Below are 20,055 nucleotides of genomic sequence, written 5' to 3'. Positions count from 1 at the left end.
TTCCGACGAGGGAGAGACCTGGATGTAAACAATACAGATCTCTCCCCTGTCAGCTCCTTCACACTGCTTTGTATGGCTTTGCATAGCAGAGCTATACAAAGCAGTGTGCTTACAGTGAAACACACACAGCCCCCATAGTAAAACAGCACACAGTTAACCCTTTGATCGCCCCACATGTTAACCCCTTCTTGCCCAGTGCCATTAGTATAGTGTCAGTGCTTTTTATTAGCACTGATCACTGTATTGGTGTCACTGGGGATGTCGGTGACACCAAGCCAGTTCCCCCTAGTGTCAGAATGCTCGCTGCAATCCCGCTATAAATCGCTGATTGCTACCATTACTAGTAATAAAAAAAAAAAGAAAAATTCCAGTATATATAGTGCCATTAGTAAACGCTATAACTTTCACGTAAACCAGTTTATTTACACGTATTGGGATTTTGTGTTTAGCAAAGATGTAACAGAATACATTTTGGCCTAAATTTATGACTGAGTTCTATTAATTTTATTTTACTGGACACGTTTAATAGCAAAAAAAAGTCAAAAATATTGTTTGTTTGTTTTTTTTCAAAATTGTCGTTTTTGTTTTTTTAGTTTATAGCGCAAAAAATAAAAACCGCAGAGGTGATCAAATACCACCGAAAGAAATCTGTATTTGTGGGGAAAAAAAAGGACGTAAACGTCATTTGAGTGCAGTGTTGCATGTCTGTTAAAGTAAACAAATGGCCTGGTCAGGAAGGGGGGTAAACACTCTGGAGAACAAGTGGGTAATGGAGAAGTTTGGGGTTTATAAAAATCCTCACCTTTATGCTGCAGCTGTCGGCACACTGAGAGCCAGATCTAGCTGTCAATCAGGCAGCTGGTTGAATCATGACAACATGGTAGGGACCCTTCCAGAGCCTGGAGTGACTTGGCGCTGTGAGCCAAAGAGAAGCAGAACCAAATAAGCTTTGGCCACACTGCTTGTTAAAAGATGATCTGTATTAGTATACAATTCACAATCCATTCATTTGCCAAATGGAAAAAAAAGCAGTTTGGAAACTGTTGCATTAAAAGCCCTGCTGTAGTATAATTGTGGAAGTAATTGTCATCGTCCATGGCAGGCAGGATTGCACAAGAACCATGCACAGCTAAAGGGATTCCAGGGATGCTTTCTTCCATGTTAACACGGAGCAGACACGGAAAGACTGACTCCAGGAGGGCTGGCAGCTAGGGCACTGAAGCCGGGTACAGAGGGGGAGCAGTCGGGAACCCCAAGACCAGCTGGTAAGTAGGGTTCCCTTTAGTATCCGACCACTATGGACACTGAGAGGAGTAGAGGGCATGTATACAGTGATATGTATAGCTGGGAGTCTGAAACAGGAAGTGTTTCTCTATTTTACACAGCTGTATTGTTTGTACTGGATAGTGCTGGCCTCTGCTCGCCTGTATTGTCTTCACAAATAGTCCTCAGCCCTGCTCAGCTTTATTGTCCGTACTCCATGAACTGTGCCAAGTACACAGGAGTGTTGTCTGTACCCCCTGTATTGTCCATACATGCTATGGAATGTGTTAGTGCTTTCTTACTACATCATAACATAAACCCTTGTATTGTCTCACTGTACTGTAAATGTCCACAGTGTGCTGTATGAATATACAGCGGGTAAAATAAGTATTGAACATGTCACCTTTTTTCTCAGTAAACCTATTTCTAAAGGTGCTATTGACATGAAATGTTCACCGCATGTAGGTAACAACCCATGCAATCCAGACATACAAAGAAACCAAAACAAGTAAATTCAGAAATTAAGTTATGTGTAATAGAATGGAATGACACAGGGAAAAAGTTTTCAACACGCTAACTGAAATTTATTTACTACCTTTGTTGGTAATGACAGCTTCAAAACTAGTCGCACGCATTGCTCAGGTGTGATTTTGACCCATTCTTCCACACAGTCAGTCTTCAAATCTTGAAGGTTCCTTGGGCCTCTTCTATGAACTCTGATCTTTAGTTCTTTCCACAGATTCTATATTGGATTCAGGTCAGGTGATTGGCTGGGCCATTCTAGCAACTTTATTTTCTTTCATTGAAACCATTAAGAGTTTCCTTGGCTTTATGTTTTGGATTATTGTCTTGGTGAAATGTCCCCTCGTTTCATCTTCATCATCCTGGTAGATGGCAGCAGGTCTTTATCAAGAATGTCTTGGTACAATTTTCTGTTCTTCCTTCAATGACATGACGTTTGCCAGTTCCATATGCTGAAAAAAAGCTCCACACCATGATGTTCCCACCTCCAAACTTCACTGTTTGTATGGTGTTTTTGGTGTGATGTGCAGTGACATGTGGCCTCCAAACATGGTATGTATTATGGCATCCAAAGAGTTCAATTTTGATCTCATCTAACTAGACTATATTCTGCTTGTATTTCACAGGCTTGTTTAAATGTTGTACAGCGAAATTTAAACGAGCTTCAACATGTTTCTCTTCAGCAATGGAGTCTTGCATGGTGAGCCTGCATACAGGCCATGCTGGTTGAGTGCATTACTTATTGTTTTCTTTAAAACAATTGTACCTTCTAATTCCAGGTATTTATGAAGCTCTCCACAAGTGATCCTTGGCTTGTGGACCACTCTTATGATAATTCTTTACACTCCTCAGTCAGAAATCTTGCATGGAGCACCTGGTCGTGGATGGTTTATAGTGAAATAGTGTCCTTTCCACTTCCAGATTATGGCCCCAACAGTGCTCACTGCAACATTCAGAAGGTTAGACATCCTTCTGTAACCAATGCCAGCAGTATGTATTGCAACACTATGGTTGCAAAGGTCTTGAGAGAGCTCTTTGCTTTTCCCCTTCATGAGATGTTTCTTGTGTGACGCCTTGGTAATGACACCTTTTTATAGGCCATCAGTTTAAACTGAACCAGCTATTAACCGCTTCCCATCCGTCCTATAGCAAAAATACTGCTACAGGGTGGCACGGGTGCTCAAAATCATGTAGATATACATGGTTTTGCATTTCCTGGTACGGGCTGTACGCGAGTCCTACCTGCGCCACCATACGCGTCTGTGGCTGCACAGCCATCCAGAGCAGTGTGATTACAGTGAAGCCCACTGACACGGCCCCCTAGTAAAACACTCCCTGCGCACAGTTAACACTTTGATCGCCCCTTCCTGCCCAGTGCCATTAGTACAGTGTCAGTGCTTTTTTTTTTCTTAGCACTGATTACTGTATTGGTGTCACTGGGGATGTCAGTGACACCAAGTCAGTTCCTGCTAGTGTCAGAATGCCCGCGCAGTCTTGCTATAAGTCGCTGATCACTGCCATTACTAGTAAAAAAAAAGTTTACATTCCAGTATATATACTGCCATTTGTAAACGCTATGACTTTCACGTAAACCAAATAATTTACATGTATTGGGATTTTTTTTTTACCAAAGACATGTAGCAGAATACATTTTGGTGTAAATTTATGACAATTTGATTTTTAACATTTTTTTTACTGGACATGTTTAATAGCAAAAAGTCAAAAAATATTGTTTTTTTTCCTCAAACTTGTTGCTTTTTTTATAGCGCATAAAGAATAAAAACCGCACAGGTGATCAAATACCACCGAAACAAAGCTCAATTTATGGGGAAAAAGAGACGTAAATTTAATTTGGGTGCAGTGTTGCAAGACCGCGCAATTGTCAAAGTAATGCAGCGCCATAACTCAAAAAATGGCCTGGTCAAGAAGGGGGGGGGTAAATCCTCAGGAGGGCAAGTGGTTAATTTGCACTGACAAGGAGCAGGTTGCTTTCTAATTACTAATAGATTTCAGCTGGTGTCTTGGCTTTCCATGACTTTTTGCACCTCCCTTCCTCCCCTGTGTCATTCCATTTTATTACACATAACTTAATTTCTGAACTTAGTTGTTTTGGTTTCTTTGTGTGTATGGATTGCATGGGTTGTAACCAACATGTTGTGAAAATTTCATGTCAGCCCCTTTAGAAATATATTTACCTAGAAAAATGTTGACGTGTTCAATAATTTTACCCGCTGTATGTGGTATTGGTTTATTCAATAGGTGAAATAACAGTTCATTGTTTGCCTGCCTCTCATAAACTGCTATACAGTTTCTGGCCAATGCTCTGTCTGACCCCTTTTTGCTCCTGTTGTGTGTAAAGTTTCAGATTTTAGGAGAACATACCGTTGACATCCTAGTTTGTATTTGCAGTGGCTTACATGGGAGAATAGGCTGCTCACAAAGTTTTATAAAATATAGATCCTGCTGTTCCACACAGATGTAGGTGCATGTAAGCCCAGGTCTTATCTGCATGTTGTAATGTGTGTGCATTATAGGCATACAGACTTTACAGCTCTATATACAGCTTGTTTAGGTGGAAATGGCATCAGCAATGCCAAACTTGTAAGTATGTGAAGTTTAACAGCTCTTTCATATAATGCATACAATGTAATGTTTGTACTTGTCCTTAAAGAGTAACTCCACTTTTATGAGAAAAAAAAGGCAAATAAAAAGAAAACAAAAAGTATAGCATATACAATTGCGACTCCTATTGTATTGAATCTGCAGAGCTGCAATTTTCTGTAAGATACAGGTCAGATTTTTGGCATCCCCTACAGAAAGTCATTTTTGGTGGGATACTCCCAAAGGGACCACTAAAGGGATGCAGACCCTGCCACTTCCCTCATTAGAGCCCTGCAAGTGCAGCAGCTGATTGAAATAAATATAAAACCACTCCCATACAGATTCACTCTGCACATGGACACAGACAAACAGCTATTTTTTCAGAATAACAAAAGGTAGGAAACTGCAACAAAATGTTTGTTAAAATCATTGTAATGTACATAGATCACCAAGAGGGGAATGTTTTTTTTTTTTCCTCAACAAAAGTAGAGTTACTCTTTAAAAACTGTCTGTCAGGTCTCTAATCAGTGTCCCATAGAAAACAGAGATCTTCTGTTCTACGGTTTGCAAACTTGAGCATCAAGCAGTAATTCAGAAACTGATGATGGCTTGTAGTTTCCTTGATTTATGTGATGGAGGAAGGGGGTGGCTTGGAGTTGTGTGTATATAGCAGAATTGATGAAGGGGATGTGAAACTGAATGCAGGAAGCGGTGTGAAATTCAGTTTAAATGACGCAATTCAAGTCATTTGTAAAATAAGGAGCAAAGGACAGTAAATCATGAGAAGCACTTACAGCAAAATATTGAACGGGATATTTCACTCTTCCTTTTTGGAGATAAGGTACTACAGATCGCATACTTCAACTTTTCTAGCATAATAAAGAGGGACAACTTTTTATTTATTAATTATTTCAGGTACTTATATAGCGCCATCAATTTACGCAGCACTTTACATATATATTGTGCAATCACATCGGTCCCTAACGCTCAGGGGGTGTTAGCACAAAGTATGTAGGCAAACGGCACACCCCTGCTGTGCCAGTATTCTGCAGACCATGAAGAATTAATATGCAAAAAATGATTGGTGACACCAACGAGCGTATTTTTCCAGCACAGCTTTTTTTTTTTTTAGGGTGCATTCAGGCTTGGTTCACATATGTGCGGGTGGTGCCGCTGCAGATCCACACAAAAATCCGTGCACAGAGGAATGCGGACCCGCAGGCGGGTGCCATTAATTCTAATGGCACACCACCAGCACTGGAAATCGTAACCATACTGGGAACCGAGGTTCCCGCATGGGCTGCGTTTTCAGATGTGCAGGGACTTCTTCCCTGAGTGTCCCAGGGTACAGGAGTCCATTCAAACGAATGGGCTCTCGTGCCCGTGAAAAACGCAGACCGCAGGAACGCGGATATGAGAACCAGGGGTCACACCTGAAGCACTGAAATTGTGTTGGGTGACGATTCCAGCACCGTCCCACTGCATGACATGGTAAAATGCTTTGTCTTCTTAACTACCCAGTTCACAGCACTGCATTGTGGTGGTGTGTGGGTGGTGTACAGTGAAAAATATACTGCATGTAGTACTTTTTTCCAGCGCAGTGCGAGGCAATCCACTGCCTCACACTGTACGGTGGCCAAATGAACTTTATGAAATGTGTCTGACATTTCAATAAGGTTCATTTATAAAAGTGAAGTGTGATGCAGTGAGATCAGCACGTCAGCACTGCACTGGTCCAGCCAGGCCGTATCGCACATCCAGCTGCTGCGAACTTACCCTAAGGCTAGCCATACACTGTACAATTTTATGTCCAATTTCTGCCCAATTTCCTTTAAATTTACTTTCAACTATGTAGTGCAAGGTCCTGCCTAATTGGATACAACTGAAAGTGTTGTTTAGGATGACCTCATATTATATGGTTTTTGGTAAATCTAAAGCAAATTTCTCAAGAAAATTGTATAATGTATGGCCAGTCTTATACTGACTTTTCAGAAAAACATATGCAGTCATTTAGATCTTGGGTGAAAGCCCCGGTATAGCACTTTTTTCCTATTCTCCATACATCAGACCAAAGAAAAGAGACTTAAAAAGAGGGTCAGAGCCACACGGGCACGTAAAAAGGTCACAGCTGTCCAATATGTTGGAGCAAACAACAATAGCAGACTTTCCTAATTATGTTTACAAATAAAGCTGAAAGGTTAACAAGCCGAAGTGTATAAGTTACACACAATTTCCAGAATTAAGGGCCAGAATAGTTTATATTAAATCTAGGACATATCTGCTAACTGTGAGGATGGTCATAGGCAAAAAAGGTTCTATTAAATATGAATTCTAGGTATACCTTTTTTTTTTGCATAGTTACATTGCTAATATTCAGGAAACACTTTGAATTTTCTCAATGAATGCAAAACATTCTCTGATTGGACAAGGTGGAGAGACGGGGCGGAGACCTTACAGCCCCCACCTCGTCCAATCATAGAACCCTTTGCAGTAATTGAGAAAATGCAAAGTGTTCTGAATGGCACCAGTACCACGAGCGACCCAACCCCCACCCCCCTGTTCACATAATGAGCTGGGAAACCACTAGGCAGGGGACCTGGAAGCTAGTGAAAAATCACTGTAGTAGTTATTCCTACTACAATGATTTCCCGGTTCCATGGGGATCTCACAGGTATATCACATGCAGACTTACATTGGTCCAAGTGGGACCATTGTAGCTAGGTAAATATACCATATCTGTAATTCAGCTTTAATTAACAAACAAATCTTAACTACATACCTAAATGCCTTCGAAAAACTTCCCTCTTCTTGATTTCCTCTGTAATTGCAAATGACTGCCAATTAATACTTCCTAATCCCTAAAGAGGAACTTTGGTCATTTGTGAAAAAAAAAAGATAAAAATAGAAAATACGTTAGTGTAGCTGCTGACTCTTAACAGACACTTGCCAGTCCAGGAGTCCAGTGGTGTCCCAGCAGGACTGATTCTTCGTCAGTCCTTGGCGCCACCAGGTTGGTTGTGGGAAGCCGTCTGTGACTTCCTGCTGCACAACTGCGCAAGACACGCTGCTCTTGTAGATGTGGGGACCGGCAAATCTCACCTAGGCAAGAAAAGCAGAAGTGTTGATCTCTCAGAAAACAGTACCTGGCCTCAGAAATAAACAAAAAATTAAAAATGAGTGGAGGGAGAGGAGTATGAATGGAACTTTCACTTTTAGGTGAAGTTCCACTTTAAAGAATAACAGTACTTTCAACTGGGAAGGGGGGGGGAGGGGGAGCACACAGAACTATTTTACCTTATAGGCTGTAAAATGTATGTTGTGAGCTCTCATTTCTTACCAATAAATACTGAAAGGAATGGTAGAAGTCTGTTTTTCTTTTGACCAGTTCCAGGGTCACCATGTACCTTCAGATCCTCATCCTTTGGACTACATTTACCACAGTTCCATAATACATTTCAGTATTCCAAATTAAAAAGTCTATCTAGAGCCATTTTTTTAACGTTTTGGAGAGTGTGGAAAAGGTTTAAAAGCCTTGTCAGGTTTTACAGCTATCTGGGGCTCCGGTAGAGATTTTCTATTATTTTCAGTTCTGGGGACACTGTGTTACTCTCGGAGAGTTTCCTTCACTTCAAGATCATACCATTGCTTCTTGGAAGTACTGAGTGAAGCATTAATATTGATGTTTTGGTAGCAGCAGCAGCTGTTTTTCTGCACCATGGAGCCCATCTTTGCCCAGTGTCTCTGACTACGGAGCTGTGTATGCTGACTTACTCCAAGACCAGAGCACCTTATAGGTTTAAATATATATATATATATATATATATATATATATATATATATATATATATCTGTTGTGACATTCTGGAGCATTTTATGTTGCATCTATAGAGAAATGATGGCACGTTTGGGAAAATTCACTACCATTGTGTTTCTCTCTTTGCTTATTACAGTATTGAGTGTAATGCTTTCTATGCTGATAGATATCAGCTTCTATTTTATGATATCTTTAGTAATTTAATTTGAATCATACCAATATGTCTGTTCGATCATTTTCCTTCACTCTTCAGACATGGGTCATAATAAATGGTTTATACTATACCAAGCTTGACTGTGCTCAGTCCATTTTATTACATTGGCTTAAAGTAGTTCTAAAGGCAGGGCTTTTTTTTAACTTAATGTATTCCCTACATTGAGGTAATAAATGTCCCAGTGGATGCATCATCCCCCCATACCTCCCTAAATACTTGCCCTAGCACTGCTCTTTCTTCCTCTCCTTTTAAGACTCAGCAGCAAGAGCCACTGGCTCTCGTTGTCAATCAGTTGCTGTGGGGTGGATGGGCTGAGCCTCCCTGTGTGTGTCTATAGACGCACACAATCCAGCGTCTGAGTCTGGAATGTCTTCCTAAGGTGGTTCACTGAGAAGAGGAGGAGCCTAGAGTGCCTGCAGGGGACCCAGAAGAGGATGATGCACAGAGCAGGTAAGTATACCATGTTTGTTGTTTTAGATAAAAAACAAAAATCAAGTTTTACAATCGCTTTAACCGCTTCCTGACCGTTATAGGGCAGCACAGGTGCATGAAATCATGTGTATATATACGTGATTTCGCATTTCCTGTAGGGGGCGCGCATGAGCCCAACCCGCGCCGCCATTCATGGCTGTCAATCACTGGGTCCCGGCCTGTAATTACTCGCTGGCGCCCGGTGATTTCCGAAGATCTCCAACGGGAAGGTGGACTGTTTTGTTTACTAACAGTTCACCTCCCTGTCAGCTCGGGCACACTGCTTTGGATGGCTTTGCACAGCACATTCATCCAGAGCAGTGTGATTACAGTAAAGCACATTGACACTGCCCCCTAGTAAAACACATTCTACACAGTTAACCCATTGATCACCCCTCATGTTAACCCCTTCCTGCCCAGTGCCATTAGTACAGTGTCAGTGCTTTTTTTTTTTTTTTTAAGCACTAATCACTGTATTGGTGTCACTGGGGGGGATGTCAGTGACACCAAGTCAGTCCTCCCCAGTGTCAGAATGTCCGCCGCAGTCCCGCTATAAGTCGCTGATTGCTGCCATTACTCGTGAAAAAATTGTAAAAATCCCTGTATATATACGCCATTTGTAAACGCTATAGCGTTCACGTAAACCAATTAATTTACATGTATTGGGATTTTTGTGTGGTCACGTACAGCCACTCGTGTGGCAGGCCGTAGGCGGTATCTGTGCCTCTCTGGGTGCTGGGAAGTACCAGGAAATTGCCTGTTAAAGCTCTGCAAGCATGAATCCAAATATTTACCTGGATTTCAGCTTGACTTTAGATTACTAACCTACTTACCCCCAATAGCATGTGGAAAGAGATGACATCCTGAATCTTCCAGCAATGACCAGAATGTGTACCTTCCCACACCATGCAGAGCCTGGTAACAACTACTTTCCCTACTGGTTATAACATGGTCGTATGTGAATACATCTCACGGGGGCCATGGGGATTCAGGCTTTGTAGCACATACCCCAGCCCAGTTTTTCAGAAGTGGAAGGATCAGCCAATGTTGCCATCATTGCAGACTTGGCACATTAAATCGGAACTACACTGCATCTGAGCAGCACAAGCCAAAAACATTATTTAGTTCATTTTTAATATTCAAAGCGAATATGCTTTATTTTGCTGAGAAATCACTTTGAAAAACACCCCTCTAGCATTTCTGTCCCTGGCCATCATAAGTAAGGAATCTGGAAGTCATCTGCCCTTAGGTCAGGCAGGTTGGGGGGCTTAACTGAGACTCCCTCCTAAAGACTCCTGGGATGCATGACATAATTTGCCTAGGCATGGAAACCAGGAAGTAAGTGAAGAAATGTTTTAAAAACAAAAAAGTTTAAAACAGGTAAATTTAATATACGTTCCTATATATTTACTAATATTAGCAGCATAAGGATTTAAAATAAGTGAGTGTTGATTGAGAGAGTGAAATTCTGTTTTACGGCAGGAGAGGTGAGGAGAGATCTCCCAAGTTTCTAGATTCAGGTTTTTCAGGCCTGCACACATCCCAGTCCTGCTCAGCCTGTTAATTGTAGTATGGAAATAAAGATGCACATTGACATAACGATGCTGCGTCATATAGACTCAGATCATTGCTTTCTGACAGTTTGATCAGCTAATGGCTACTTTGTGACTCATTCCCCCTTCTTGAGAAACAGCATGTTGTTCCGTCTGGATATCCTTCTTACATATTTCAGCCAATATTTCCTTCCCCCCCCTTCCTGTACTATTTTTAAGGACACCAATTCCTTAAAAGGACAGAATGGTTAAAAGCACTGAGATTTACTGTAAATCCAAGTTAAAGTCTAGCCGATGTGAATGGGTACAGTTGTGTCCAAAATTATTCAACCCCCACTGAAATTGAGTGTTTTGGCCAGTTTGACATTGCTTTTGATCATTCAGTCATCTTGCTTACATTTACATTAAAGAGGCACTTGTAGGTCAGACAAATATAACATAACAGTTATAATGAAATAACCACAAATGTCTTTTCTGTGCTCACAGCATTATCAGTTTTATTCAACCCCCAAGTGACATTCAATCTTAGTACTTAGTACAGCATCCTTTTACAGTTATAACAGCTTTTAAACGTGAAGCATAGCTTGACACAAGTGTCTTGCAGCGATCTACGGGTATCTTCGCCCATTCTTCATGGGCAAAGGCCTCCAGTTCAGTCACATTCTTAGGCTTGCGCACTGCAACTGCTTTCTTTAAGTCCCACCAGAGGTTCTCAATCGGATTTAAGTCTGGTGACTGCGATGGCCACTCCAAAATGTTCCAGCCTTTCCTCTGCAACCATGCTCTAGTGGACTTGGAGGTATGCTTGGGATCATTGTCCTGTTGAAAGGTCCAACGTCTCCCAAGCCTCAGGTGTGTGACGGACTGCATCACGTTTCCATCCAATATCTCCTGGTACTGAAGAGAATTCATGGTACCTTGCACACGCTGAAGCTTCCCTGTACCTGCAGAAGCAAAACAGCCCCAAAGCATGATTGACCCTCCACCATGCTTCACAGTAGGCAAGGTGTTCTTTTCATCATAGGCCTTGTTCTTCCTCCTCCAAACATAGCGTTGATCCATGGGCCCAAACAGTTCTAATTTTGTTTCATCAGTCCACAGAACACTATCCCACAACTTTTGTGGTTTGTCCACATGGCTTTTGGCATACTGCAGTCGACTCTTCTTATTCTTTGGAGACAGCAAGGGGGTACGCCTGGGAGTTCTGGCACGGAGGCCTTCATTACGCAGTGTGCGTCTTATTGTCTGGGCTGAAACTTCTGTACCCACATCTGACAAATCTTTTCTCAGTTCCTCAGCAGTCACACGGGGACTTCTCTCCACTCTACGCTTCAGGTAGCGCACAGCAGTCGAAGTCAGCATCTTCTTTCTGCCACGACCAGGTAGCGTTTCAACAGTGCCCTTTGCCTTGAATTTGCGAATGATGCTTCCTAAGGTGTCTCTTGGTATGTTTAACATCTTTGCAATCTTCTTATAGCCATTGCCCTTCCTGTGAAGAGAAATCACCTCTTCTCTTGTCTTCCTGGACCATTCTCTTGCCTTCACCATGTTTGTAACCACACCAGTAAATGTCTAGAAGGAGCTGAGTATCACAGTCATTTTAAAGCTGCCTAATTGGTGCTTATTATGCTTGATTGCTGCTCGGTGACATCCACAGGTGTTTTCAATACCTGATGGAAAGCACCTGTATGAACCTCTGTTCTTCAGAGTGGTAGTCTTTAAGGGGTTGAATAATTGTGGCAATGAAGAAACCACATAAGAACCATTTACTACTGTATTACATAAACAATTGATGTCATTTTAGTTGCATTTGGGTAGTTACAACGTCCTTGTAGGATTTGATTCTGAATACAATTCCAAATGTACACTATAGTCCCTAAACCCCTTTACAGCATTGGGGGTTGAATAATTTTGGACACAACTGTATGTAGCTCCGATATGATGACAGAGCAGAGATTAGTGGATGTTAGTAAGTGAAAGTAGGCTAAATGTTTTGGAACAGTTCCATGTGAAGTTTTTCATTACCTTTTCAGCAGAACAGTAACTCTGTAGTCTTACATAAACAGTTTCATGTTCACAGGAAGATCATGTTCACAACTGATGATTGTGCTTCTGTCACCAGAAAGGGATATTAGGTGTCTGCTCCCTCTTCGGTACTGCAGAGATTTCCTTGAAGCAAAATTTCTCATATTTCATAAGAAGACATATGAACAGTCTCCATTAGATGTTTGATCACTACTGAAAATTGTAATAGCATTTCATTCTCCTGTTTTTTTGGTTTTTTTCTTCTTAATTTTAAAGTGATTCCAGTTCTTTTGCAGAAACCCATGTTCATTTATTAAAAGCATGCAATGCATTCTGCTTCAGGGTTTTGTTTGCATGGAGTTTGTATGCCTCCCTGTAGTAGCAAAGGTGCATATAAGGTCTCCACAGAAGGCCTCAACACAGAAAAAAAATCCCTACACAACATCCCGACATCTGTAAGAGCAGTGTTGCCTATATTAACCCCCTAACAATACATATATGTAAAATTGGAAAGATTATAAATACAACATAAAATATATCATACACGTCACATGTGTTCAACCTTTAAAAAGTGAACACTACACTTAACTTTGCTGCTACACACATTTTTGTATGTTGCAGTGTGCTGCATCAGGCAGCGCCTTTGAAATGAAGGGGTTGCAATGCACCTTTAGGGCTTAAAAAAAACCAATAGGTCATACTGCAGGTGCATTCTGATTACATCAAAATGAATAGTACTGAAATGGATGAACAATATGTTACAGCGCACATATAGAGTTCGTTACTGCAACATGGATGATGTTAACAATCCTACTGGATCGAAGTGCTGTAATTTAAATGTGCTTCATTTTTGTGTTGGTTGAATACTGTGTAGCATCTCTCCACAATCCAGTGGTGGGTTTGCATACGAGTATTGAGGTTAAAGCTTAAATGTCTAGTACACAGGTGTCAAACACAATCCCCGTGGGCCAAATCTGGCCCTCCAGGCCATCTCAGGTGGCCCTTGCACCTCCTCCAGGTACCCCCTTGTCTCTGTCTCAGCAGTTGGCAGCAGAGAGGAAAATAGAACTCCCCTGCCAAATACTGCACCTCTCAGTGCAGTTGCAGCACCCCCTCATCTCTGCCTCCCCTGGTCTCAGCATTCAGCAGACTCTGGTAACTGACTCCACTCCTCCTCTGGTCCTCCTCCAGACCCTGCACTTTTTGCTTTCCGGCTCTGCTCCCAAAGGGGGTGCACAGTGATGTTAGGGAGGGTGTGGGATTCTTGACATCTGATGTAATGGGGGGTGCTCTGGACATCTAGTCGTACAGATACCCTCTTTGAGGGCAACCATAATGCTGATACGGGCCGCAATTAAATGGAGTTTGACACCCCTAGTCTAGTACAGAAGATGAGAATATTGGACGAAAAAAGCCACATTCGGAGAAATTGTCCAGCAATCTATTCGTTAGTACACAGCTGTTGAGAGCTGGTCATGGCAGTTCATGCAAAAATTTCCAAAGGGACAAGCACAAAAATGTAATAAAACAGAAGAAACAATTTTTTGTAATTAGTATAGTATTTGAAAAAAAAATCAGGTGACCAAGTCCACGTATGCTCTGAAACGAAAGACTACATTACAATACAATACATCACTTCTGAAGTTTTTTGTCCTACAAGAATTTTCATAACACATGCCTTTTCAATATGAGGCTAGAATGCAAAAAAAAAATGGCCAATCATATGTTTGCTATTCTCATCATGTGTATTATGCACTATTCCAGCTAGCTTATCGTATGAACTGTTGTGTCTAAAGCCTAATGGATGGAGTGGGGAAATAGGGATTGTGCCTTATCTGCTGTTCTGACCGGAAGTGAGGTGACGTTTTGTCACTAATGGTAATGAAAACATGACTTTGACATGAAATCAAAGTTTTGGTTAGAGAACATGGCCAGGGAATTAGATTGCGAGTTCACCTGGGGTTGTGTTTGTTGCTAAATGTTTTCAGTTTTCTCTCTATTGGGCTGTGTAAGTAGATATTAACACAATATGAATAAACAGGACTATGGGGTCCAGTCTTGACTGTCTAAATATGACATTTTAAAATCTTCTCTATGTAAAAAGCATTACATTTTTTAAAGCAAGGAACCAATGACATGTCTTTTCTTTAAAATTGTATTTCCTCCAGTATATCGTGGAGATTGACAGCAAAGCTTACACATACCAAAACGTTGAACATTTGCATTACATTGTGGAAACTGGACTGTTCAAGCATAACTAAAGGCAAAAGAAGAGAGATTAGGACACTTGTCAGTTTTTATTGCTGTCTGTGCCCTCATTATGGAGATTCACCCTCTCTATTTGTCCTGTTTACTGTTATCATTGAAAGTAAAAGAAAATCCCAAATTTTGGGTTGTTTTTAGAAAAGTAATATAGGGGAAAGCTCCTAAATGGGGACATTAGTTCTGGTAACCTGGGGGTCCCCAAGAAATTCCCTTACTTTGCAGGGATTTCAAACAACTTCCTGTTTCGCTTTGGGACAGGAAATGAAGGGAAATCTCTGAAATGGGACACAGATGGCGAAAAATAATCTGACGGGTTAGAACCCTCCCTTGCTCTATCCAAAATAGAAAAAAGAAGTTTTGCCTATAGTTCTTCTTTAACATCCTTAGGCCACACACCAACAAAGACTGGGATTCTTGAGTCTTTTTTTGTTGCCTTTTAGGTCTGGTTCACAATAGTACAACTTCAGATGCGATTTTCAGTTGTATAGAAACACACATCAACGGAAATCGCATTGTTTCTAATGGTGCTCATTTACATCAATGCAGCACAGCATGGTGTGATTTTGGAAGAGGGTCCTGTAATTCTTTGATGTGATTTTGGCTCCATAGAATATGCAAATCACATCCAAAATGCAACCAAGTTGCACTACATAATCACACTAAAAGTCTGAGTGAGATGAGATTGTAGTATGAACCCAGCCGTGGACTATGTAGTCATTTAGAGACACCGTGGACTATGTAGTCATTTAGAGACACCGTGGACTATGTAGTCATTTAGAGACACCGTGGACTATGTAGTCATTTAGAGACACCGTGGACTATGTAGTCATTTAGAGACACCGCACAGCTGCTCTAACAGGAAAGTGAAAAGTAAGATAATGAAAGCAGAGGGTGTTAGTGCAATGTCTGTCTGACTGCTTACCCTTTTTTATGATTTTATAATCCTGCTTTAAGAACACTGAAATGAATGGTTTACTACATTTTGTATTGCTTGCCCTTCCCTTTTAATTGTAAGCTCTCTTGAGCAGGGTCCTCCTTATCCGTTTGTTTTGAATTGTATTGCAACTGTACTGTCTATATTTTGTAAAGTGCTGAGCAAACTGTTGGTGAATTTTGTACATCTTATATAATAATGTTTAACACATGTAAATGCCATTTCAGTCGATCTGCAACCACGAATAATCTCTGTTCTTTAAGGTCTCATGCTGACAGGCCTGTAGCATGAAATCCTTGGTGCTGGTGCTTTCCCACACCCAGGGAGCCACAGGTGCCATGTACAGCCACCAATACAAGAATGGATGTAAGTGGCCGCACTTGTTTAATTGTGGACCGCTTTTGCATCAGCTTTCACCCGTGCATTTGCGAATGATGTATTTCCCCAAGCACACCATTTTCTTGTGGGGAAATATGCTTGCACACAGGCTCAGGTAAACGCTGATGCAGAAACAAGTCATGCGGCACCTGCAGCTCCTTGGGCACAGGAAAGCAGCAGAGATTTTAAGATAAAATTCAGCATATAAATGTTTTTGTACTTGCGACATGAATTTCCTCCATAACATATACACAAAAACACACATTTTAAAATGTCAACCCATGTCAAGGTACAAGTATTATAAAAGCAAATTACTGCACTCTGTAGGGTGGTAACGGTCCCTCCGTTATTTATCTTTTATGGAACGCTGCAGTTACTTTTTCTAATTTAACATGCATGATAGCGGTGAACTACAACATAATGGTATGAAAGCAGTAACGTGAGTTTCTTGATTATCAGGATTGGCCAGTTGGTGAGAATGTTAGTGTTTACCTGTATGTAGCACAATCATAGAACAAAGCTATATATAACTGAGGTAATAAAATGTTACAGCTGTTGGACTACAGGTCCTAGCACACTTTACTAGCCTATGTTTTCATTTATTTTTTATGGTCTTCTATAAAAATCAGAAGTGCATTTTGATGTGTTGAATCTCTTCTTTTTCCGCATCCTGACCAGTGGATTCTTTTTTTATGACTAGGTGCTGGTTGTCATATCTGCCCCTTGGCTTACCTTAATCCAGGAAGATGTGCCAGCAAGTATCTGCAGGGAAAAGTGTGTGGCATAAAGTCTGGTCCTCAGGAAGGAGTGGAGTCTTAGTGTTGTTACTTTCCTATCTACCTTATAGTGTCAGCTCAGGTAAGTGCATTCATGTTGTACTTGGCATGCTATGATTACTCACATCTGCACAGGATCAACCTAACATCACTGCATGGGATGGGGGAGGGGTCCTTTAAATAGAAAAGAGTTGGAAAACCTTTGCAGTTAACAATGTGCTGGCGCTATCAAGGCTTCAGCATAACACCAGGGTTGTCTGTTTTTTTTTTTTTATTTATAAATTCTGTGTTCTTGAAGTAGACAAAGGTCGAGTAGGGTCAAAGACCTAAGAAGATGGTCAGATATATGGCACAAATGAGTTGCATAATTGATTATTTTTACTATTGGGCATAAATAAAACCGCCCATCTGCATGATCGGTATCAGACCAAGTAAATCCAATCCATCCAATTATTAGAACATTGAATTCCATTTAAAAATATCTATCAAGATAAAATCCTTATAAAACATAGAATATCCATTTACTGTCAGGGCCCAGCACTAGGGTCGGAGTTTCCATACTAGATACTCAGTGTGCTCCCTCCCCAGGCATTGGACCCATCACACAGACAGGCACATGGCCCAGCAGTTTTTTTAGTATGGTGCGCGGAGCCTGATAAACTGAAGGACTAGTTCCCCATCAGGTCTGCCTTGCAGTTTATTGACAGCACACAACGGTGGGTGGATCCAAACCACTATTCAGTCTAATAGTGGTTTTGAATACACCCACTGCCACCCGCAGTCAGAGTAAGGTGGACCTGATGGGGGTATTAGTCTCTCAGTTCCCCCTCCGGCTCAGTCCACTCAGTCGGTGCTATGGCCGCGGGGGACTATTGCCATATCATTTCAATCAGAGGTATTTTTCTGTCACCTAGTACTTTGTCCTAATGCTGCCATCTGATGGTCTTAATTTCTTGATCTGCTCAAACTCTGCAGAGATTAAGTAAACAAGTTGGAGACTGTGGTAGTGTGCAATGGTTTATAACCTTTTAGAGACCTGCCATGATATAGAACAAGCAACATCCAAGGCACTGTGTTTTCACAGTGTTTGGTAGTCAGTATGAAGTGAAGACATAAACATTTGTCCAGGTTAAATTATGCAAAGAAATCCTTGAGGTTAGATACCTGTAAGGTGTGTCATTTATTACCTCTGACAGGTTAAACCAGTTACACTTCTATTTCTGATGGAATAATAAAATGTTTCAAGACTTTTTTTTTCTATTTAGACATAAGAATGGTTCTTGTTCTAACACCATAAAAGCATGACATGTCAGAGTTTTTTGGCTTAAAGTGGAGTATTCAATGTCTAAAAGGTAATTGGCTGTTATACAGCAGCAATAACTGCTAAACCTTAAAATACGATGATGATTGTTGGCTCCTCACCCCTTATCTGGTCATCCAGCTTGGCACAATATCTTTAGATTCTGTTTACACTGCTGGCTGGTGAGCTGTTGACTCTCTGGGGAGTGTCAATGACATTTTCACAACAGTCAAGTGTGAATCCATTCTTAAAGCAGAACCTTTTCCAAAAGGAGAAGTTCTGCTCCCCCCCCCCCCCCCACAGACACACACACCTCTATCATATTTGGAATGTGTTTGAAAGGCTAGGTTCACCTACATTTATTTTATTTTTTTCCAAAATTCGCAGTCATACTGTACTTTTAGTTCACAGAGCAGGAAGATGCAGAGGTACGGTTCCCCCTGTGTAAGCTCTGTGTTGTGTGGCTCACAGAAACCAGGCAGATTCCATGTATCATTTTTTTGCATAAAGACACACAGTCTAGTGATTATGACTACTCTATCGCCTTCCCTTGCACGATAATTGAGTGCATTTTGTTTGGGCAGAAATGCAAATGGTAAGGAAAATACATTATTTTAAATAAAATGGCAGTATAAATGCTGCTTAGTATTTTTGGTAGGCTGACCGTTTCAGTTCTAATAAATCAAACTGCTGACTGGGGAATCCGTTTATCTTCATCTTCACTAGTGTAGGATGATGATGTCGTCATTTCCTTCTGGTGACTCTCCACACAGAGAAAGCATTTATGATGTCCAAGCATATTTCTGTAGGGGGACCTCTCAAATTTGAGTCACTGCACTGTTGTCTGTATGTTATATACACAAAGGCCACAATCTGGACTCTGCTGCTTCAATAGGAAGGTCTGATTGATGCTCAGGGTGACCCTGAGGCATTGCAGTGACCCAGCCATCTGTCTACAGAGGACACAGGCAGCTTCTGTGTTTGGGACTGGGATGTAATCTAATTAGCATTTCAATACCCGCAGAGCTGGGGTCTCTGAGAGTTAATTGAGAGTGAAAGCCATGAGCCAGCTAGTAGCATTTTTACTTCTTTTGTACAAGGCAGAATTATTCCCTGCTTCATGTCAGCCATCGCATGTACAGCTGATCTTTTGCTGGTGGTTGAGGCTCCACTGGCTTTGTACTGTATTTTTTTCCAGCCTTCCCTCAAGTCATAGATGAAATCTGGAAGAGCAAACACATGACAGCCAACAAAGTCTTGGCTTTATTCTGTAGTAGAACAAGGGTTTTTGGAGTTTGGTCTTCATGGACAGTACACATTTGGTTTCCTTCTGGTACTAAAGATCATTCTTGTAGGAGTCCCCACAGTTTTTCAAAATTTTTTGTGTAACTAGTATAATATACACACACACTCACCTGTGTAAATTTACACAAGAAACAATCTCAGGGGATTGTGTGGTGAAGATGGTTGTTTGGTCACATTTGTTTTGAGGTTTTGATGGCTAAATGGTTAGCACTTCCGCCTGGCAGTATTAGGGTCGTTGGTTTGAATCTCAGCCACGGCACCACCTGCCTGGAGTTTGCATGTTCTCCCTGTGCCTGCGTGGGTTTCCTCCGGGTACTCCGGTTTCCTCCCACACTGCAAAGACATGCTGGTAGGTTAATTGGATCCTGTCTAAATTGGCCCTGGTATATGTATGTATGAATGTAAGTTAGGGACCTTAGATTGTACACCCCTTGAGGGTTAGGGACTGAATGTAAAGCACTGCGTAAATTGACGGCGCTATATAAGTACCTGAAATAAATAAATGTGTAATAATGGAATAATAAAACCTACATTTTCACACAAGTTACTACAGCGCACTACAACGTGCTGTATATGTTATACCATTCATTCTCAGAGGTGCTCCAACTCACAAATCGTGTTAACGGACACACCT

General features: G+C 41.2%; 1 protein-coding gene across 2 annotated transcripts in view; it reads left to right on the top strand.

Moving 5' to 3' along the window:
* SUSD6 (sushi domain containing 6) overlaps window positions 1–20,055 on the top strand; it is a 68,434-nt gene that overhangs the window by 16,767 nt on the left and 31,612 nt on the right. Inside the window, exons 1-2 of one of the 2 annotated variants that reach the window (XM_089671326.1) lie at window positions 1,142–1,265; window positions 16,741–16,898. In XM_089671326.1, the coding sequence (XP_089527452.1) occupies window positions 16,787–16,898 (112 nt within the window). In that variant the 5' untranslated portion in view covers window positions 1,142–1,265; window positions 16,741–16,786. Of the gene's footprint in view, window positions 1–1,141; window positions 1,266–16,740; window positions 16,899–20,055 lie in introns of those variants that run through there. The other variant, XM_089671325.1, reaches the window with a different exon arrangement.

Source organism: Staurois parvus, unplaced genomic scaffold (assembly GCF_062004578.1).
Source record: "Staurois parvus isolate SC_StPar_1 unplaced genomic scaffold, SC_StPar_1.0 ptg000104l, whole genome shotgun sequence".
NCBI lineage: Eukaryota > Metazoa > Chordata > Amphibia > Anura > Ranidae > Staurois > Staurois parvus.
The sequence above is the reverse complement of the archived record's forward strand: the minus strand, read 5'-3'. Positions and strand labels throughout refer to the sequence as shown.